Source organism: Rattus rattus, chromosome 16 (genome assembly GCF_011064425.1).
Source record: "Rattus rattus isolate New Zealand chromosome 16, Rrattus_CSIRO_v1, whole genome shotgun sequence".
Taxonomy (NCBI): Eukaryota; Metazoa; Chordata; class Mammalia; order Rodentia; family Muridae; genus Rattus; species Rattus rattus.
Window position 1 is genome coordinate 19772444 of NC_046169.1, and position 22734 is coordinate 19795177.

At 48.7% G+C, this 22734-nt stretch overlaps 1 protein-coding gene across 1 annotated transcript in view; it reads left to right on the forward strand.

Moving 5' to 3' along the window:
* Gtf2i (general transcription factor IIi) overlaps nt 1-22734 on the forward strand; it is a 72120-nt gene that overhangs the window by 31784 nt on the left and 17602 nt on the right. Inside the window, exons 9-17 of the mRNA XM_032886275.1 lie at nt 1638-1715; nt 4466-4525; nt 6281-6337; nt 8225-8287; nt 14224-14337; nt 14974-15039; nt 16639-16822; nt 19210-19268; nt 20059-20130. Coding sequence (XP_032742166.1) covers nt 1638-1715; nt 4466-4525; nt 6281-6337; nt 8225-8287; nt 14224-14337; nt 14974-15039; nt 16639-16822; nt 19210-19268; nt 20059-20130 — 753 coding nt within the window. The remainder of the gene's footprint in view (nt 1-1637; nt 1716-4465; nt 4526-6280; nt 6338-8224; nt 8288-14223; nt 14338-14973; nt 15040-16638; nt 16823-19209; nt 19269-20058; nt 20131-22734) is intronic.

Sequence of the window (22734 nt, forward strand, 5' to 3'; positions counted from 1 at the left end):
TGAAATTTCATGGCCTCTTTTTCATTGTGTTCTCTCTCTCTCTCTCTCTCTCTGTCTCTCTCTCTCTCTCTCTCTCTGTCTCTCTCTCTCTCTCTCTCTCTCTCAGTTCTTTATATAGGGTTGAGGTCTTATAGGCTTTAACTTTACTTTCAGAATTCAAGGTGCTGGGTTTCGCTGTGGCATTTTATACATACATACATACATTCATACATACATACATATTGTATGCATATACAATAAAGGATTTTTTTTAAATTATTTTATTTATATGAGTACACCATAGCTATCCTCAGACACCAGAAGGGAGCCTCGGAACTCCATTACAGATGTTGTGCGCCACCTCTGGAAGAACAGTGCTCTTAAACCACTGAGCCATCCCTCCACCCCCGCAATAAAGGAGTCTTTAAAGCTGGAATGGCGGCCCAGGCCTTTGGTCCCAAGTACTTGAGAGACAGAAGCAGACAGATCTCTGAGTTCCAGGCCAGCTTGGTCTGTAGAGCAAGTTCTAGGACAGCCAGTGCTACCCAGTGAAACTCTGTTGCAAAGCATAAAGAAAGAAAGAAAGGAAGGAAGGAAGGAAGGAAGGAAGGAAGGAAGAAAGAAAGAAAGTAAGTGGTGATTTAAAGAAGCTGTAACTGTGTGTCAGCGTGTCCTTGTGGGTGAGCTAGTTCAGTGCAGTGCTTGTAGAGACCAGAAGAGGGCGTCACAGTCCCCTGCAGCTGTAGTTACAGGTGTTTGTGAGCTGCCACGGGTGGGTGCTCGGTACTGAACCCAGGACCTCCGCACGAGCAGTACATGCTCTTAACCCCCATCCCTGTCTGCAGTCCTATCCCTGTGGCCTTTTCATGCACAGATGTCATTACAGTTTTTCTTGTCCCCTCCCACAACCTCCTGCCCGTCCTCCCGCCCCCTTTGTGGTTTATTCCTATTTTGAGACAGTGGCTGTAAGGCTGTAGGTATCACTCAGGCAGTCCTCCCTCAGCCCCCTTTCTGGGTGCTGTAATTGACAGATGTGTCTCTCTGAACCAGGGACAAGGTTTTCTTTTTTTTGTTTTTTAACCTAGAAAATATTTGTCCAACCTAAAGTCAATAAGGTTTACAGTTAGGTTTCTTTCTGGAGGGTTTGTAGTGTCGGCTCTTAGTGTTTGATCTGTGAGGGGGTGAGGCTGTTGCTAGGCCTGTCGTGAGGTAAATCGGTCAGCTTGTGTGGGCGTGTTCCAGGCCTTCCTTCGCCTTCATGACGCTGAGTGATCGAGTCCTTGTCTGTGAGTGGAGTTTACTCCATCAAGAGCAGCGAGGCCCTCTGTCCCACGGGCACCCTGTTTTAAAGTGATCTTTGTCTGTACTGACAGAGCAAGGTGAGGTAGCCTCGCTTCTCTGCTCCCTGTCACCTTTTCCCATAGAGCTGATTGAGTTTTACTGTGACGTCTGTGCGGGTCGGTTGGGTCTGTTTGTCTGTCTGCCTGCCTGTCAGTCTGTCAGTCACTGAAACCGTGCCTTTGTTTGGGTTGCAGATGACCTCCCTCAGCACCCACCTAATGAACATTTGCCCTTTCAGAGTCCTTAAAATGTGTGAGGATTTCAGTGCACAGCGCCCTGGAGCTGTGACACACCGGACACTGTCACTTGTTTTGTAGGCATTTCTCTGGAAATGGCCGCTGTGACAGTGAAGGAGGAGTCAGAAGACCCCGATTACTATCAGTATAACATTCAAGGTAACAACTGTTTAATGCAGTCTCTCTTCCTGACACTTGCTGGTGGCATTTAAGGCTCTCTGAACAAGTCCAGACTGCCATGGTGCCGGGTCCCGGTTCCCATTCAGTCGGGAATCTAGAGATGCAGCCCATCTTCACCTGTACGGTCATCTGGGTCATCGTAGCAGTTTCATTGTGGCATGGCCGCACATGTTGGGTAGTATTCTCAGCACTTGGGAGGCCAGGCCAGTCAGAGCTACACATAAACAGGGAGAGCTCGCCTCAGACACACAGACGCTTCAGTGGCTACTTGATTGTCTCTGCTTCTTGAACTTCTCACCAAGTTCTGGCTTGCACTTGCCTGGTAGACTTGATTTTCCTAAAAGTAAGAAGCCTTACTGGATAGGGAGTGCTTTACAAATATCTGGAATGATTTTTTTATGGTTCTTCAGTGAGCGGATATCTGTGTAAACTTCCGGCTGAGTGTAGGTGACACTCATTAAAAAACACGCTGGGGTAGGGCCCATACACAACCTGGTGCGTGTGTGGAGGTGGGCGTCGAGCTCGGTTCATGGTCTTGGCAGCAGTGCCTTTATCGCCTGACCTCTCTCTCTGGCCCACTGTCGTTTGCAGTTAACTTTGAACGGTTTGTTCTTCCTGCTACTGCCACTTAAAGCTCAGAGAAGGGTTATTTTTATGTTTTTAGAGTTAAAATGTTGCAGAACACCTAGACTTGGTTGATAATGCCTTGCTCCTGTGAACATAAGGTTAACAGGTAGACCGATCTTTTACATAAAACATCCCCAGCTCTAGGATTTTCTACATTGGCATCTTCTTCATCACCTACTGTGAATATGTCCTTCCCTTCCCCTTCTCCCAGTCCCCTACTAGGAAGGTGACATTTTATTTATTTGGTGTTTTTTGAAACCAGTCTCTATTATAGAACCCTCCCTGTCCTGGTACTCTTTATGTAGACCAGGCTGGCCTCAAACTCAGAGATCCCCTTGCCTCTGCCTTCTGAGTGCTTGGTTCAAGGTGTGTACCACCACTCCTGGCCTTGCTTCTCAGGTGTGTAGTTGTTGGACAGCTCGCTGGTTTGCTTGGCTTGGGTCAGGGTATCCTGGATCTCGGGCCTCAGGCTCCTTATGTAGCTCAGGAGATGACTTTTATCCTCCTGCCTCCGCCTCCTGAGGGTTTAGTTTGCCTTTGTTGCAAGGTCAGCTGTTTATTTACTCCCCGGGTGAGTAGAGCAGTGCCTTGTGGGCATTTCCCTTTTTCCTTCTTTCTTTCTGCCCTTCTCCCTCTGTCTTTCTCTCTTCCTCACTCTCCTTTTGTTCTGGAGACTGAACTCAGGGCCTTGAGCTGCTGGACAAGGAGGTGCTCTGCCCCTGCCTGAGCCACCCCATAGTCTGCACTGCCTCTCCTTCCTGACATGCCCCGTGCCCGTGCCGTGTGTTGCTGTGAAATTCCCTGTGTGCACAGGGGTCATCTAAGAGCATCAGAGAACATAGATATTTATGACAATTCGTAACAGTAGCAAAGTTACAGTTAATGAACTAGCAGTGAAAATAATGTTATGGTTGGGGTCCCCACGGCCTGAGGAGCTGTGTTAAAGGCTGCAGCATTGGGAAGAGTGAGAGCCGCTGCCTTAGGTGTTCTTTGTACTGTGTTGGAGGATCGTGGTCTGGGTTCATGCTTTGTTTTATTATGGCTGTGTGATTTTGCTGTGAGCCCAGCTTCCGGAAACTAAGGCTCCTCCTTATTCTCCTGAGGGCTGATGCTACAGGCTGTGTCTTACTGTGAATTGTTTTATGTTAAGAAGCAGCCATTGAGGGGGTTGGGGATTTAGCTCAGTGGTAGAGCGCTTGCAAGTGCAAGGCCCTGGGTTCGGTCCCCAGCTCCGAAAAAGAGAAAAAAAAAAAAAAAGCAGCCATTGAACTGGTGCTTTGTTTCTTTAAATTGATTAATTACTAAAAAGCTTATTTAGCCCAGTGGGTGGTTCCAGGCAGACTGACTGGCTGAGGTGAGCACATTTACATTCAGCACTCCAAAGGTAGAGGCAGCAAGACAAGAAGTTGTGGGCCAGCCGGCACTCTGTCTAACTCCATCTGACTGTCTCACACGAGCACTGACTTGAACTGTGAAATGTTTTGCCTAGAGCTGTGACTTTGGGGTGCCCGGTACCCATGCTGCATGCTCCCTAGTGAACCGATTTTCATTCTGCCATCTTCATCCGTGCGCACATCTCACTGGGACCATGACCCTGCGGCTCTGCTTTGTCTCTCTGCCCTTGTGTACCTGAACCCTCTTTGTCTCTCCTACGTAATGCCCTTCTGTTTTCACAATACTTTTACTGATGGAAACACTGGGCCAAGTACTGAGAAATATGGTGGCCCAGGAGCGCCTCGGTCGTGCTCTGCGGGGTTGATGGCACCTACGGCTAATGTAAGTCCTCCAGAAAGCCTGGGGAGGCTGAAGCTTTGTGACTTTCTGCAGCAGCCAGCGTTGGGCTCCCTTTGGACCCCTCAGAGCCTCCACTGCAGACAGGCCATGGTCTCCATACCATCCAGTTGGTCATCGCCCATACCCGCGTGCATAGCCCTCCACCCAGCACTCCTTTCCCCATCGCCAAGCCCATTCACTAACATCATCTGTTTGCCTGTTTTTATTTCTAAAAAGGCCACCATTCCATTCAGCCCACCCAGACATGCACTAATGTGACCGACATGTGCTCTGAAATCCCTTTTGAAGCTTATCTTTGTGTTCCAAAGCAGGCCCTTCTGAAACTGATGATGTTGATGAAAAGCTCCCCCTTTCGAAGGCTTTGCAAGGTATCGCCTTTCCACTTGTGCTCTCCCACATCCTGTTCGTATTTACTGTTTCTTTATATTGGACAGACTGTTTTAATAATTATAACTATATTGCTTTTCCAAATGGAAAAGGAAAAAAAATGTATTGGCCTTTTTTTTTTTTTAAAACATAAATGAACTTCACAAGCAAAATTTTTCAAAAACCAATTTTCCCTTTTGTGAATCTAGTAATGAATCTCGAAATGGGTACATGACACACTTTCCCATTGAAGGTAAAGTACACTTTATACCTTTATCAGCATAGTCAGGGTGTGACTGTCGGGTTAGCAGTGTGGATAGTGATAAGTCCGCGTCGATGCTTAGCTTGGGAAAGGACTGCAAACTTTCTCCCTAAATCCCCGTGCTTTGACCCTTTGGGTAACTGTCGCTGTGCTCCCAGACCTGATCATACCTGTTAGTGGTGGCTTTCCCTTTGTCCCCTCTGGCTTTGATCTCATGAGGTTTCTTTTCTTTGGAATTGCTGTATGATGTAACTAGTTGTGCCTGTTATGTCTATAGATTGTCCTAGAGCAGAGGGCACTCATCGTGCCCGTGGGCAGCTCCCCTGTCTGCGCTCAGTGTCCCGGCCACGCCTGTTGGGCAGCTGGCCCGCTCCCCCTTCTCACGGGTTTTGGCTTCACTTCTGTTTTTTTTTGACATTGCACAGTCAAAGAATTTACAGCTGCATAAATGCTAACATTAGGTACAAAAGGTAGAAGAGTGTAGCGGAGGTGCACTGTGCCCGTTGCTCGTAGGCTGCCTTGTGAACGCAGTTCTACTCTTAGCTGTGAGTGAGCTCCCACTGTAGAGCAAGGCCGTCAGCATGGCAGATCAGAGCACCACACCACAGCAACTCTGACTGAAGCTTGGCCGTGAGAGCCCTGACACTGAACGTGTCCCCCAGGAGTGAGCTGAGCACAGTTGTCAGGAGACCTGCTGCCCACCCCATGGCTCCTCTGTCCTGGCAGGCAGGTGATGACGGCCTTTTCCCTCTTTTCCTTGTCCCAGCCTCAACACTTAAGAGATTGGCGCACTTGGGGGTGGCTGTGCCCCAGAGTCTGTGGCCCCTCTGGCGTCTTGGCTGGTAGCTTTGTATTGTGCCTGGTCCCCTTGCTGTAGTAGGATGACCTGCTCTCCCCGCTGTCTGACCCGACAGGAGGCTGGATGTGTGTCCCATGTTCAGGCAGGCTCTTTACTAAACTAAAATGTGTTTAAAGTAAAAATAGTCTCCAAAGATTTAGTTAAAGTGTTTAAAGTACAACTCCGATTAAATGATGCGAGAGTGTCTGTACCTTCTACAGAGGCAAAGAGGGGCACTCCGCAAACAGTAAGCCTCCAGTGAGTTTAGCCTCAGGCAGAGAAAGGGTCTTCTGATCTGGTCTTGGACTGTGAGTCAGTGGCCGATGAGCATGGTTCCTGCACTGTCCTGCTTCTCAGATCCCAGCATCCCTCAGCAAGGTGGCATGTGGGGACAGCGACCACGCCGAATCCCAGCCCTGCAGTGTGGTTCTGGGTGTCTGGACTTTGAGAAGTTTTCAGCTTCCAAATAGAGGAGTTGTTTTTCTGAGTTAGAAAACATTGTTTGATTTTATTACTGAGTTTTTTAAGTCTTTTTAGATGCTTGCTATATAAAGTTATATGGTCACCTAGTTTTTCTTCTTTTACTGTTAGACTTTTTTTTTTTTTTTTTTTTTTTTTTTTTGGTTTAGTATATACTCTTCATTTTCTTTTTTTTTGGAAGCCATCACTCCTCAGAAGGCAACGAGGGAGCGGAAGTGGAAGTGCCAGCAGAAGGTTAGGAAAGAAGGGCTTAGATTTTTCTGCATCCGTTGCTCTTCAGATGGTAACCCCCACACCTACTCTCCGGAGATGAGATGGTGGTGTTGCGGGCCTTCACGGCCCACACTTTCATTTTTTAGGGAGGAGGCATCCGGTGCCTCTCACTGTGCTAACAGGCTCGGGCCTGGCCGCCAGTCAGTGCTGCTCCTGGGTTGGCCTGCTGCTGTCCCGTGCTGGGAGTACACACTGAGGATACGTAGCTCTAGATTGAAAACGATCCCCGTTGTTTTCTGTTGAACTTTAAAGTGTCCTGTCTGCCATTCCCAGCTTGCTCCTAGGGCGACAGATACACCTTAGGAGAAGATTGCCGTCTTCTTAGCGCTGTCACACCCACAGCTACCTCAGGAGCCACCTCAGGGATGGCTGCTGCTCTGCTGGCCTCTGAGCTCTCCTCATCACCCGGTCCTCAGCTGATACAGCCAGGGAGCGTTACGGGGCCTGACGCCCTCCCTGCTCAGTGTTTGAAGTAGTTCCAGAGGGCCTGGAGCCCTCCAGGGACATGGCTGCTGAGGTAGCCGCTCTTGCTTCGGAATCTGTGTCCCTCGTATTAGCTGCTGTTGATAGAACATGGTGGGGGTGGGGATTTAACCTGCAACTTTGCATTTCTTTTATCTCTTGTTTCATTTTATTTAAGAAATGGTGAATTTGACCTTTTACCTTCTTCTAGTGGGGCAGGGGTGATCCTAACAAAGTCATGGGCTGACCTTTGCACACTCAGTTGCAGAACTAGGTAGGCTTTCTAGTAGGAATCCGTTTCTCTCAGAGATATTGATGGTCTGGCCAGGTGTGGTAGCGCACACCTGTTATCCTAGCAGTTGGGAGGCTGAGGCAGGAGGATCACCCATGAGTTTGAGGCCAGCCTGGGCTACATGGTAAGTGCCAGGCCAGCCCAGGCTACATAGTGAGACCCTGTCTCAGATCAAGGAAACAAAAAGAAATACTTGACATGCTCTTGATACGTGATTGATTTTGTGGTGAGCTTGCTGGTGGGCACGGGGAGGCGATCTGATGATCCTCTGTGGTAGGTCTTAGGGAGAGAGAGTACTGCTGTCAACAGGACCTGCATGGTTCATCAGCACCCAGACTGCTTCATGGTTCATGAGTCTGTCAATACGTACCAGGTTTCGGGAGACTTGTTTCTGACGAATTCTTGCTGCTGTGTTCCAGTGTTAACAGCTGAGCGCGCTTGGTTTCTCTCTGCGCTCTATCCCTGACTGACAGCAGCGGCTGCCCGTCCGGCCAAACACTTAACCTCTCAACCTTTGCAGAGCAAAGAGCTAATGAGCTAACGGAATGCCCGTGCCCAGCACTAACCTTTCTTTTCGTGGATGTCCGTTTTTGTGTAATAACACAGACCTCAGTCGAGGACCCTGCAAACTGCAGCCATGCACGCCTGTCACTGGCTTTCCCTTGTCGTGAAGGTCTCCTCTGCAAAAGTTGATAGTGGTGTCACTTAACTGTAAACCACTGCTAGGGTACCTGGAAGGCAAGAGCTGTAGTTGCAGACTAGAAAGCAGGTTTTTATTTGCTCTGACTGGCATCCTCCGGGTAGAGCCAGGAAACAACTGTGAGTTTGCTGTAACCACATTCCTCCAGGATCATGGGCTCTCGAGTCCGCCGAAGCAGGTAACTTGGTGATTATCGTAACATTTTCCAGCGTTTTGTTTTCTTCTTTTATCCCCAGTTATAATCAAGGGTCAAATATTCTTAAAGAACGTGAAATGAATTCAAATGCCAGTTGCATTTTATCGTAGGCGTCTTTTGGAGTCCCAGACAGTAAGTGTCGACGCACACGGATATGCTGAATGATGAATGTCATTTTAGAATTTTATTTTTTTCAAGATTCTACTCAACATGTCCCTTCAGAAACCAGTGAGGACCCTGAAGTTGAGGTGACCATTGAAGGTTAGTTCCTTAAGCCTTGACTCCAAGAGTTCCCTTCTGGTCATGAGCACATACGTCACAGTCACACTGAGTGTGCGTCTCATCCATTCTGGAGGAAGCTGGGGACAGAGCAGCCCACGCCCCAGCAGGGCTCCCCAGTTGCTCTGGGCGACGACTGCGCTCTAGTAATTGAGGGGAAAGGCATCCAAATTTAGATCCACACACGTGCAGATTTCAGGATATTCTGGGTTATGATATGAGAGATTTAAGAAAAGCTGGAGCGCCCCGAATCTCAGTCTGGAGTGGGGAGGACAGGGCTGCCCAGGGCAGCCTCAACCTCTTAGACTCCTGCCATCCTCCTACCTCAGTTTCCCAAGTATAACTGAGACTGTAGGCATAAGCCATCATACTTGGTCAGTAACTTTGAAAGCAACCCCCACCCCCATGCTCCTCCTTCATGAATAATATACTATTTGTCTTTTGAAAATGTTTGGAAGCAGTGATTACAAATATTTTAAATTTTAAAATAATCTCCATTAGCTAAGTTCTTTACCCCAGTTGAATATTTTTGTTGTTGTAGTTTTGTTTTGTTTTTGAGACAGGGTCTCACTGTGTAGCCCTGCCTGGCCTGGAACTTATTATGTGGACCAGACTGGTCTTGAACTCACAGAGACCCTCTTGCCTCTGCCTCCCGAGTGCTGAGGTTAAAGGTGGCGTGTGCCTTTGGTATTTTAACTTTTTCCTAGGGTAGGGTCTTCCTACGAGGCCCTGGCTGTCCTGGAATGGTTTTGTAGGCCAGGCTGACCTGAACTCTTAAGGCCTGCTGGCCTCTGTCGTGGAGGGCTGGGTTAAAGGTGCACACTGTCATCCAGACCCCTCTTCCCTTTAACCCGTTGTCTCCCAGCACTCCTCACCCAGGCTGCCCTGTGTCCGGCGGTGGTGGCAGTCCACTGCTGATAGGCCGTTTATACACATGTGCTGTGCAGACGTCTGCGGTTCTGCACAGCACAGCTGCACTGTGATACCAGACTCTTATCACAAAGCTCATGCCCTGGCCCCCAGCCCCACACAGCTGCTAGTTCCTTTTCCCTGGCCACAGCATAACTTTCCTTGGTTTGGAGGCTCGGGTGTGCTCTGTCTCCCGCTCCCTCTCTGTGCCTGTCTGTTGTGTCTCCATTGTGCTGACGACGTGAGCTGCTGATGATTTTGAGATAGAGGTCTCTTTGTGCTCCATGTGCTCTCAGCAAATTAACACATAGTCGTCTTTCTCACTACCGTGATGTTACTAACCTGAAAGCTATTTTGAATTCTTTATAGTCAGTTGAAGAATTGAAATTTTGTCACCTTTAATTAAAAACCTTTTAAGGGCTGGCGAGGTGGCTCAGCTGGTCAAGGCACTTGGCACCAAGCCTGAAGACCTGAGTTCAGGCCCCAGGACCCCCATAAGAGAAGACACCCAAGTCCTCTCTCCACATCCTGTCGATGAGACACTTCTACCCCTCCCCAACACATACAGTAAATGCATGAATGAGTCATACACTTTTAAATGTAAAAGCCCTAGCTAACTTCTAGAAAACCAAAGCATGTAGATCAGCCTTGTTCTTTAGATAGAAATGAGAAAAATAGGTTCTGTTTTGAATTATAGAAATAAAACTGGAGAAGATTGAGATTTCGAGGGTTTTTTTCTAGTATTTTGAGACATGGTTTCTCTGTGTAGTTGTGGTTGTCCTGGAACTTGCTCTGTAGACCAGGCCTGACGCTTGCCTCTGCCTTCTGAGTGCTGGACTTAAAGGTGTGCATTGCCTCCAAATGGTGCTTTTTGTTTTGTTTTTTTTTTTGTTTTTTTGGGGTTTTTTTTTGAGACAAGTTCTCTTTCTGTAGCTCTGGATGACCAGATCCACTCACTGGCCTCTGCCTCCTAGTTGCTGGGATTAAAGGTGTGTGCCCCTCCACCTGGCCCCAAGTTGGTAGAGTGGCTGTGTTAAGATTGTTTGCAAAGTAGATCCCGTCTTACAGCACAAAAGTCACATGAGCAAACTGAAGGGGTGGGAAAAGGTCCCCGACTGTCATGGGCGAAGTCATTTCAGGAGGAAAAGAATGGGGCCACAGGGCTGACTTAGCAGTCAGGAGCACTCGATGGCCCTGTGGTGGCTAGCGCCCTTCCATAACTTCTGTTCAGGGGTCCGACGTCTTCCTCTGGACTTGAGGGACTCTAGGAGTGCATATGCTGCACATACAAGTGTGAAACCAACGCTCACATAAAGGAAACCAATGCTCACATAAAAGAAACCAATGCTCACATAAAGGAAACCAATGCACATAAAGAAATGCATCCTTTTAACTGAGGGGAAAGCGTGTGTAGAGCAGCTCCTCGATTAGGGTCCGCTTCTACTTGGAAGAAAGGGCTGAGAAAATGAGGTCCCTGCTGCCTGGGGACAGCAGTTTTCCCTGTCCATCTCTCTCCATTTCCAATGTAGTTTATAAAAAAGGAGATGTGGAAAAAACAACCCTGTTTGGATTTTACAGTGTGGTCTCTGGGCTCTTGTGTGCCACAGTCCTGTGGCTAGAGGCAGGTTTTAGCAGCTCACAGCTATGTGAGCAACCAGGTCTGGGCAGCCGTGGAGCGATCAGACCGTTCAGCCCTCAGTTTCATAAACATTGAGCTTACGTTTTGGGCTAGGGTGGGCTGCCGCTTCCTTTGGTATGTCCAGTGAAGAGGCAGGACATTTGTCCCACATACTCTGAGCCTCGGCCCTGCTATGTAATGACCAGAGGCTAGACAGCTCATGTAGGGGGCAGCCAGATGCACTCACGCACGCTTGCACGTATGCATGCATGTACACACGCACGCTCGATCACTCCCGAGCTGGATCAGTTGATGGATTGACTTTGGTGTGTTTTATCTTGTTTTTGTGAGAGGTCTCCTTAGGTAATAAAGGGTCGCTTTTGAAAAGCTGTCTCCTTATATCACTTGCCTTAACAGCCCTGGCCCCAAACCATTCCCCACATTGAGGCATTTGCATGCACTCACACATGCCCAGCCTCCGGCTTTGACGTTTTTTACTTTTCTCAAAGTTGCTTTAAAGTAAATTTGTTTTCTGATTCATGTTTTGTTTTCATGAATGAACTCTCTTGGAATTTTTTTCTGTTATTTTATTTTATATTTTTTTGTCTTTAAAGCCACACAAATATTTCTGCATGCTTGTGGTCTATCTGACCGCTCGGTCACTGGACACCAACACACGTCACTGCAGAACCGTGTGTGCCGCACACTCAAATGGGATCACATCAGTCTTCACTGTTAGCCCCGCTAAACAACAGTTGATTGCATACAAATGAAACTGCGTGAGTTTGGACAGTGTTCAGCTCTGTGGTGTCTTTAGGAAGCTTAGGGTCGGCTTAGGTAGGAAGCCATGTTCCAGGGATGACTTTCTTTTTTCCGTTTTTGAAGTGATACTGAGGGCAGTGGCTGCCTCAGGCCATGGACAGGTGCTCATTTAGTCAGCCCCACCAGCATCAGAGCCGTGTGTGCCTGGTAATGCTCCTGCCCCATACACTGTTCACCTGGGGCGGCAGCATTTCATGCCCAGCACCTTGAGGCTGCACGGCCACCCTGTGAAGCAGACGGAGAGTGGGTGGCATGGGAAGGAGGCCCTGCCCAGGGCAGAGAGGGTGGAAGCCTGGTGAGTTTGTTGGTTCTTGACTAAGCCAGCACCTACGGTGCTTTAAACAGTTCACGCATAACCAGAGGACCAGTGCAGTGACAGGTTAGGATCGGCTCCGAAGGGAAGAGAGGAGGCCTCACCCAGCAGCCCGACTCGAGGCTCTGTGAGCAGTTGCTTTACCGCTGAGCCACGCCTCCACCCCATGCTTGTGCTTGTTACTGTACCTCCATTTCTCTCGGAGAGCACAACCAGTCGATGGTCTTTAATAAATGTGCATTAAGTGTATGTTCGCATCCCATGGATTATCTTCATAAACTATCAGCATGTCGTGTGCCCGCACCTGCACCCTGCCCCACCCCCACAGGGTTTCTCTATAGCCCTGGCTGTTCTGGAACTCAGAGATCCTCCTGCCTCTACCTCCCGAGGGCTGGGATTAGGACATGCACCACTGCTGCCCACTCATATTCTGAAATGGGTTTTAACAGAGGTGGGAAGTTGCTTTTTTTGTGTTTTGTTCTTTTAGACAGAGTCTCTCTCTACATAACTCTGTCCTGGAACTCATTATGTTGACCACGCTGGCTTTGAACTCACAGATCCTCCTGTCTCTGGGCTGGGATTAAAGGTGTGAACTACTATACCCAGCCCAAGGAGTAACCTCTAGACATGGAAGAAAATCTGCCTGGCTGTTTTCCCTCAGCCTGGATCTGAAACAGACCATTTCTCCAGGGGCCTAGTAGAAAGAGTTAAACCCAGAGGCAGCTTGGGCCACAGTCTGAGCCACTGACTGGCCTCCCTCTGTTTCCTTTTTCTTTTTTAAAAATTGAGACCGTGTCTAATGTGGCCCAGGCTGGCCTTGAACTCTCTATTGCCTGCCTTCTCTGTGCTGGGATCACAGGTGGGTGCCCTGATACCTGGTTTTCCTCTCTGTGGAAGTCCAGACTGGCCTCGACCTTGACACCTGTCTCTCAGGTGCTGAGATTACAGGTGCGGGCCACCACACCTGCTTCAGCTTGTTCCACTTTAAAGTCTGCTTCAGAGTAACAACTACACCTTAAAATAATTAGCGTGATATTTTGTTGTATTGGAGTGGTCTTTTCTAATAGCTGTTGTCCCTAAATAATAATTATTTCTATTCTGTACTGTCGATTTTTCTAATATCAGGTCACAAGGCCCAAGCTGGCCTTGAACTTGGTATGTAGCGAGGAAGACCTTGGGTTTTCCATCTTCCTGCTCACACCTTTTTTTTTTTTTTTTTTTTTTCCTTTTTCCTTTCTAAGACAAGGTCTCACTGTGTAGCCCTGACTGGCCTAGAACTGACAGACATTCACCTGCCTGTGCTTCCCAAGTGCTAGGATTAAGGTGTACACCGCCACTGACAGTTTACACCAGCTTTAAGATTCTGTGAGCTCCATTTTCGGATGTTAGAGCCGACAGCTTAGGTGTGGGTCCTGACCTTCTTGGGATGCTGGTGGCTGTTCTCACTTGGGCCAGGCATCCCCCGCCCCAGTGTTGGGTGCACTGAGAGTGTACTTGGGAGGTCCTCTCTGTGCCACTGAAGTAAGCATGGACCTCACACATGTTGGCTTGTGTGTACTGCGCCCCCATCCTGCAGGGCGTTTGTGCATGGTCCTGTGTTGAAGGAGTCAACGTCTCTGTTTCCTTCGTTCTGGAAGTGTTGTGCTATTGAAAAGATTTACAGAGCCAGCTCAGTGGTGCATGCCGCCGTCCTGGCACTTAGGAAGCTGAGGCAGGAGGATCCTAAGTCCAAAGCCACCTTGTCTCAAGTCAGAGCAGCAGTGAAAGGCTGGTGCTTTAGTGGGAGGGCCCAGTGCCATGGAGTCAGGCCCGCAGAGAACAAATGTTAACAGAAAAAACGCCCTAAACCAAGAGAAACCAACTGCAGTGTTTGACACAGCCTATCCCTGCCCTCTGCCCCTGCTCCTCCCAACCCCCCTGTCTGAGGCCATCTGAGTCGTCTGTAAGTTTATCCGTTGATTCATCTTCATTCTTTTTCTGTAATACACTTATACTGTTATAGTGGAATGGCTGCCTCCCTTAAAACCTTTTTTCTCAAAACACTTGAGAATGGAGTTGAGCATAACTCTAGCCATGAAAATTCTAAGAGGGGAGAAACTGATCAGTGGGATGAGCGTCTATCTGGTCCCCGGCTGGTGCAGCGGGCAGTGGGGCAGCGGGGTGGCTAGAAAGTCCTTGTGAGTCCCCAGAGTTGCCCTCAAAACTGCTGTCACCCAGCAGCTGGTTCCCATAGTAACAAAGGTTTCCTTTCTCAAGATGATGATTATTCTCCACCTACCAAGAGGCCAAAGAGCAGTGAGCCGCCCCCGCCCCCGCCAGTCCCAGAGCCCACCAACGCCGGCAAGCGCAAAGTGAGGGAGTTCAACTTTGGTAAGTCTGCAGCAGGCCTCGGGGTGGGCAGTGGGTCTGTGGGCAGCCTGTTAGCCAAGGGGAGGGAGTAGACTGCATTTGGCTCCCCATTACCCTTCATTTTCCAAGGTAGTCCCCTTGGTTTTCTCTGTTGCCCATGTGTTCTAAGGGACTGAGTATGTATCAGGGTGGGTTAGATTTGTGGTCCATAGTTTAAATGCCTTGGTGTTGTCTCCGTTGGCATAGGTGTAGACCAGCCCTGCCAGCTGGAGTTTGTGTGTACGTGAGTTAGGGTTTTTTCAGCATCCTGTGGAAGTGCAGCCACCTCCCAGTAAAGCCTGGCTTTCCCACAGCTGCAGTGCCACAGGCCTGTGCAGGCCTCTCTCTTGCCGCTGTTTGCCAGTGCCTAACTGGATCAGCCTTTTCTGATCGCCTATCTTCCCCAGTTTAAAAGCTCCAAAGAGGCAGGCTGTGGACTGTTCTAAAAACAAGTTTCAAAGTCCTTCAGTCTCCAGCCGTTCCCAGAACCACAGGAGAAGGAAAGACCCTTGGGGAGGCAGGAGAAAAGCCCAACTGAGGTGGGCTGGTAGACGGGTTGTCTGCTGTGGAGAACACAAGCTGCCCGTGACACTGAACATAGACCCTTCTCGTTTTCAGAGAAATGGAACGCGCGCATCACTGACCTCCGGAAACAAGTGGAAGAATTGTTTGAAAGAAAATACGGTATGTCTGCACCAGCCATTCATTTCAGGCCGCTGCTCAGGCCAGGCAGGCAGGGCTGCCGGGAGTTAAGCCTTCCTCACAGCTGTGCCTTATACGTGTATGGCACGTGAGAAATAGTTCCAGATTACCATTAAGTGGAAGCAAAGTCACTGTGTGGCTCTGATTGCCAGACTCGCTGTGAAGCCCAGCCTGGCATCCAGCTCACAGAGATGCTCCTCCGCCCGCTGCCTCCAGGGGTGGGGTTAAAGGTGTGCGCCATCGTGCCTGACTCCAGTGCAGACTCTCTGGTTGACACTTTCTAGGAAGCTGTGTAGAAACACGTTTACATTAGCTGTATGGGTGTTCCGGGTGCCTTGTGCAGAGATAGCTGGGAACTGCAGTACGTTTGGGAACTGGACCTGCGGGAGCAGCAAGTGCTTAACCACTGAGCCATCTCTTCGGCCCCCAACGTAGTCCTTAAACGTGGTGGAGATCCTGAGAGAAAGTCTGGAGTTGCATAGTTTCCTCTCCTTGCCTCAGGTTCCCTTTGCGTTCCTGCCACCTCTTGTTCAGGCCGTAGCTTGTGCTATAGTTCACCCATTTCCAGGCAGGAAATGCAGACAGTGCAAGTAGAAGTGGTGACACACAGCAGGCAGGTCACAGCTAGGCCAGGGCGCCATGTCCTCGCTTCCCGCCTCCTGCAGGCACTCCTGTGGGCACGGGGACAGAAGGTGTCCTGAGGGTCTGGGAAGAGCACAGTCCCTGCAGGAGGCCGGCTGGTACGGTGTGCATGCTTGCTCTCTGTGTGTTCACGTTTCTCTCAGCCCCATTCTGAGCTAGAGTCGTCTAATAGGACAGGAGCTCCCTGGCCTGGTGCTCCGTCCGCAGCAGTGCAAGGTGGGGCTGTTATTTATTGGGTTGTTTTGTTTGCGTGAGGCAGGTCTCACCATGCAGACCAGGCTAGCATGGAACTCAGAGCAATCCCCCTGCCTCTGCCTCCTGAGAGGTAGAATCACCACCATGGCCACCAGCCAAGATTCTTTTGTATATAAGACAGTGATTGTGTGTCTACTGCTTTGAAATTGCCACAACAATCACCATGTTTTATACATTGAAAGCGACTTCAGGGGTCATTGGCCTCACAGGAGGAATCCTAACTGCTATGTAGACCTGGTATCGCGTTAGGGGATGAGCAAAGTTCGTGCTCTGTCTTCTCCATGGCTGACGCGTGTGATGCGGCTGAAGTGTTCATGTTTATCAGACACGTTTGTCCACAGAACAGCAGCCGACAGTGACGCTGGTGGGACAGGGACTCTATTTGCTGACAAACTTGTCCACATGGTCCATAACCGCTGCATTAGGTTACCCTGGGGTAAAGAAACGGCTGTCACTATAAATGGTGCAGATCAAGAATGTAGAATGTTTTCCATGCTCTTACTGGAGAGGAATCCTTTTAGAAGTTCAGTCGTAGAAAACGAATGCTTGTGTTCCAAAACCTCGATGGTCCCGTGTTTGTAGCCACATAGCAAAGCAGCGAGCGCTGTGTGTCGCCCGTCGTCCTGTGTGGAGCTGCGCAGACCTTGTCTTGTAATGATGGTCCTCTCTCTTTCCATCCTAAAGCTCAAGCTATAAAAGCCAAAGGCCCGGTGACGATCCCATACCCTCTTTTCCAGTCGCACGTCGAAGATCTGTATGTAGAGGGCCTTCCTGAAGGGATCCCCTTTAGAAGGCCGTCAACGTACGGCATTCCTCGCCTGGAGAGGATATTGCTGGCAAAGGAGAGGATCCGCTTTGTGATCAAGAAGTAAGTGGGGCGTCTGCACTCCTGCGCCTCTCGTCTGTGTCGCTTGCTACAGTTTGTTTGTTGGTTTGCTTATTTAATGCTGACAGAAATTAATCACGGGCTGTATGTAAAAACTTGAATGATTGTATATCTGTTCATCTTCCAACTTTCCCTGTGTTTGTATGTTTGGTATGTGTGTGTTTGGGACACATAGATGCCTGTGTGTGCTCGTATGTCTGTAGGCCTTGAGGTTAATATCATGGTGGCTCACTCTTCCACTGCACTCTTGAGAGCAGAGTTCCCGATTGAGTCAGTCCGTCTAGCCCGTGTCGCTCTAGCAGTTCTCCCCGCCATCTGAGACTTGGATTACCAGTGGGCCACACTTGGGAGGCAGAGGCAGGCAAATCTCTGTGAGTTCAAGGCCAGCCTGGTCTCTATCACTGCTAGGACTGTTAACACACAGAAACCCTATCTTGAAAAAAATCAAATAAACAAACAAACAAAAATAATAATAATGTTATGGTAGGGGGTCGCCACAACACGGGAAACTGTATTAAAGGGTTGTAGCATTAGGGAAGTTGGGAAGCACTGTTTTAAATCTGGCAAATTGAAAGCCTGTGAACATAAGCTTGGAAGGAAGACTGAGTAGGAGCAGGAGGCCAGTGTTAGCCCCCTTCACACTAATGGAAAATCATAGCAAGGGGCGCTTCCTTTGCTGTTTCCTAAGCCAGTGCAGTTGTCAGAGGCGCGATGCTGATGAGCCCATCTTAAGATGGCAGCCGCCCGTACAGTCCATATTTGCTTGTTTCTTTAACTTCTTTATATCTAACTTTGTGTGATGTACATGAGGAAGTTAGAGTTTTGGTTTTGTTTTTTTTTTTTTTTAGTTCTTTTTTTCGGAGCTGGGGACCGAACCCAGGGCCTTGAGCTTCCTAGGCAAGCGCTCTACCACTGAGCTAAATCCCCAACCCCGTTTTTTTTTTTTTAATTTTTTTTTTTTTTTTGGAGCTGGGGACCGAACCCAGGGCCTTGCGCTTGCTAGGCAAGCGCTCTACCACTGAGCTAAATCCTCAACCCCGGAAGTTAGAGTTTTAGGAGTCCATTCTCTTTCTACCAGTTGCAAAGATTCCATGGATCAGACTCAGCTTGTCTGTCCTGTGTGGCAGTTTGTGCTTACGTAATCCTGCTCCGTCCACTTCCTAATTTCTTGGCCAGGATTGCAGCACTGCTTAAGATCTAAGGGGGCCTTTGTAAAGTGATCCCAGCAGATCCAAAGATGGGGAACCTCTTAGGCGTACACTTTGAAGGCATAGATGGCGTGTCGTGTTGTAGGAAGCTGAAGTAGCAGGCATACATTTAAAATGAGGGGCGGAGCTGGAGAGACGGCTCAGCAGTTTGGGAGCACTGGCTGTCCTTCCAGAGGACCCAGGTTCAATCCCAGCACCCACATGGTAGCTCACAGCTGTCTGTAAGGGTACCCGACATCCTCACACAGAACACATACACAAATCACCAAGGCATGTGAAATAAAAATAAGTAAGTTTAAAAATTAGTAAAACAATAAAATAAAATAAGAAGACAAAGCCAGAAGACCGGCGTCTGGGAGTGTGCCAGGACGTCGTTGTGGTTTGTAGTGTAACCTTTAGTCTCACCATTCAAGAGGCCGAGGCTAGAGGATCTTTATGAGTGTGGGGCCAGCCTGGTCTACATAGTGAGCTCCAGGTCAGCCTGGGCTACTAGGAAAGTCCTGTTTCAAAAAAGTATGGGGCTGGGGATTTAGCTCAGGGGCTGGGGATTTAGCTCAGTGGTAGAGCGCTTACCTAGGGAAGCGCAAGGCCCTGGGTTCGGTCCCCAGCTCCCAAAAAAAAAAACAAAAAAAAAAAAAAAAAAAAAAAAAGTATGAAGGAAATGAAACACTGATCCGTTGTTAGAAGACTGAGAAGTTATGAAGCCTTTGCCTCCCACGCCCCAGGCATTGCAGCGTCCTGGGCTCCACCCAGTCAAGAGCTCTGCGGGCTGGGCCACTCAGGCTTCTTCTTGTATTTTATAGGTTGATGGTTCAGAAAGATAAAACATCTCTGGCCCTGCACATACGATTGCTGGATATGTGTAGAGCTTCAAAAACAAACAGACAAGCAACAAAATCAGTTTTGAATAGAACATATAATTAAAGGGTTGTGTTACTGTAAAAAGTTTAAAGTCCCCGTAGCAAGGTACCTCTTTCACTCTGAGCACATGAGGCGTCCTCTGAGACAGTCTGCACCTTCTATCCTGACGGGGTTCTGAGGTTGGTTTAGGTGTGCTGGTATGCCGTCGGTCTGGACGATCGAGCACTGTACGTGTGCTGTGTGTGTCTCCTTGCTGCATGCCGCCTGGCAGGTATTCACCATTTAACTCTGTCCTTTCAGACATGAGCTTCTGAACTCAACACGAGAAGATTTACAGCTGGACAAGCCTGCATCAGGAGGTGGGTTCTCATGAAGAAAGGCCTTTGGGGCTGGAGAGAAGGCCATTGGGGCTGGAGAGATGGCTCCGTGGTTGAGAGCACTGGCTGCTCTTCCAGAGTTCAAGTCCCAGAAACCATGGTGTGCATGAAAACAAACATTAAATAATAAAAAACAAATCTTTGAAGAAAAAAAGAATAGACCTTTGACCAGCAGCTGTGAGTCGTTCAGTAACGTGCATTCCAGAATCGTAGTATTCCGTAGAAGAGGAACGCAGCTCTGTTAATAGCCGTACAGAGATGGGTGGATTGCGCTCTGAAACATGTCTGTTGCTGTGGTAAACACTGACAGTTGAAAGGACTTGCGGAGGAGAGGATAGGTAGAGATGAACTGCATTTCTGGGCAAACCTGCACACATGTGTACTGCCCGGCATGCTTGGCCATGCTTGTAATCCCAGTACATGAGAGGCAGAGCAGGCTGGTCTGTTTGGCGAGTTCCAGGCAGCCAGGGCTAGTGAAATACTGTCTCAGAAGGAAATTAACTAAAAAGTGTATCGTAAAGTCTGCATTTGTTAGTTGGATAAAGGCTTATCAATTCTATCTAATTCAGGATGTAAAGAGAAAGTATAGTTTGTTTTGTGTTCCTCGGGATGAAGTGGGAATTGCCCCATGTAGATTAATAAATATCTCCTGAAGAGTTAAAGGTAACTTCTGTTAATGGGAGAAAAATTAACGAGGGTATTACCGTAACATTTAACAATCTGACTAAGGAAAAGCTGCTAAGCCCAGAAAATGTGTGCCTGTCCCTCACAGTGAAGGAAGAGTGGTATGCTCGGATCACCAAACTGAGGAAGATGGTTGACCAGCTCTTCTGCAAGAAATTTGGTAAGTAGGCTCTTCCCCAAAGTAAGCATTACAGAGTGATTTGAAAGAAACTATATATATATGTGAGTGTGTGTGTGCGTGTATGTGTGTGCGTGTGTGTGTGTGTGTGAGTGAGTGTGTGTGAGTGTGTGTGAGCATGTGTGATATGTGTGCAGGTGTCTGTGGAAGGCAGAAGAGGGTGTCAGGTCCTAGACTGACAGGTAGTCGTGAGCCCCCTAATCTGAGCCTGGCCGTCCGGAAGAGCAGCGAGCACTCCGAGTGCTGAGCCGTCTCTCCAGCCCTGGTGGTCTTTTGTCACTTGTTTTGTTGTTAAGTGTTATTTCATTTAAGGAATTTGACTTAACCTAATGTTTCCCTTGCTTTTAGTAAAAATTTAAGAAGTTTTAAAATCTATCTAGAAGGCAATAGAGCAAACCTTCCGTATTGTTTCTTTAATTTTTCTTTTTGTGCTGGGGTGGATTGGGCCTTGCATGCCCTAGACAAATGCTCTACCTCCTGCCGGTAGATGTTAGGCAAGTCCTCTCCTGTGAGCCGCACCCCAGCCCTGAGTAATTGCTTCGTGGAGGTTTATTTATGCGGTGTAGGTATTTATTTGACCGTTTGGATTTGTTTCTCTTCTGGGTCCAGTGAGAAGGACATCAGAACCAGGGACATACAACTGCCCACTGGCTTACTAGAGCCAATTTTAGTTTTTTGGGTTTTAGTATTTATTTTGTTTTGTTTTTTTTGCTATTTATTATTGCTTTATTATTGTTTTTGTTGTTTTGAGACAAAGTCTCACTATGCAGATGGATGTAGATCAGGCTGGCCTCGAACTCAGAGATCCACCTTCCTGTGTCCCTGAGTGCTGGGATCAGAGGCCCGGTTGACAGTGTTGGATTTATGGGTTACTGGCATGGAACTCTGAGGGCTTCTTGCACACTAGGCAGGCGTCTTCCCATGTCCTCAGATCCTGGTTCGGGTGTTGGTTTTGTTTTGTTTTGATTATTTAAGGATGACATGCAGCCCTTGCTGGCTTGGACTTTGCTCTGTAGCCCAGGCTGACCCTAACTAAAGGCGTGAGCCGCTGTGCTGTGCTTTGCGCCTTACACATTCAGACACTGATTGTCTTTGGATTGTTACCATTGCATAAGGAAGATCTCTGTGTGGCCTGCACGTGTGCCTGCACGTGTGTCTGTTCACCACTGGCATGGATGGTGTCCACGGCAGCCAGAAGAGGTCTTGGATCCCCTGGAACTAGACTGCATGTGGCTGTTAGCAGCCATGGGGATGCTGGGAACCGAGCTCAGGTCTTCTGCAAGGGCAGCCAGTGCTCTTAGCCGCCAAGCCGTCTCTCCGGCCCACAAGTAGCTTTTCACTCACTCAACTTTCTCTCTTTATTCTTTTGGTTTTTGTTTTTGTTTTTTTTCCGAGACAGGGTTTCTCTGTGTGCCCTGGCTGCTCTGGAACTCACAGAGATCCTCCTGTCTCTGCCTCCCCAGTGCTGGAATTAACCATACACCACTACTACCCAGCTTTCAAGGTTTTTTTTTTGGGAAGGGAAATTTTATTTTTCTACTCCTCAGGATAGTGGAGAACTAAATACCATCTACCGACCGCTGAGAGTTGAGGCATCATATGCTGATCAGGCCCCTACCTGCCTTGGCAGTGACTTCCTTCCTGTCGGGTGTGAGCTGTAGAGCCTGCTCCCGAGTGTGCCGTAGCAGCTCCCGTCAAGCAATGGTGCTTGTTTATCATCAGGGATGTCAGCATTATGTCGTTGCGATTCCTGTGTAGGGTGGCATGTGGTTCACTCAGTCTTGGCTCCCTAGAGTGTCACTGCCGTTGGCTGTTGTTGGCTTTACCCAGGAACTGACAAAGGAGGAAAGGAAGGGAAGGAAAAGGAGAAGTGGCCGGCAGAGCATGGGCCGGCTGAGGAAGCAAACTCAGGCTGGGTCTGAGATCTGAGCCCGTCAGGCACTCGCTTGGCAAGACTGAGGCTCTGGGTTTGGTCCCCATTTCTATGTAATAGTTTTTTTAAAGTTTTTTTCTGTGTAGTCCTGGCTGGTATGGAACTTGGAACTCTGTCTGTAGACCAGGTTGGCCTTAAACTTACAGGGATCCACCTGCCTCTGCCTCCTGGGTGCTGGGACTAAAGGCGTTAATTCTAGAAAAGTTTTTCCCAGTGGCCACTCTCCAAAAAATGAACTTTACTGGCTCAGTGACTCGCATTTTTGGTGGATCTAGAAATGTGCTGTTTGGGGACTGGTGAGAACTCAGCAGGTGCCCTTCGTTAGGTTTCTAAGGCAGAGGGAACAAGATCTCGCTGAAATCACCCAGGAGCTTGCCCCAGTTCTCCAGCATCCACTGCCTGTCTCTGGCACCTGTGCACCCCTGCACACTCATGCACACTCGTGTGTGCAGTAGAGACAGCTCAGGGGGAAGGGGTGACCCAACCCAGCCCTGGCTTAGGAGCATTGTTCTGGGCAGGAAATGGGAAGGACTTCCTGGTCCGTGAGCTTGGCTAGAGAAGATGGCTGACTGTGGGCGTGGGGACTGGAGGGCTGAGACAGGATGACCTGAGAGCTCACTGTCTAGGAGGCGGTATCCTTGAATTTTTCTTTC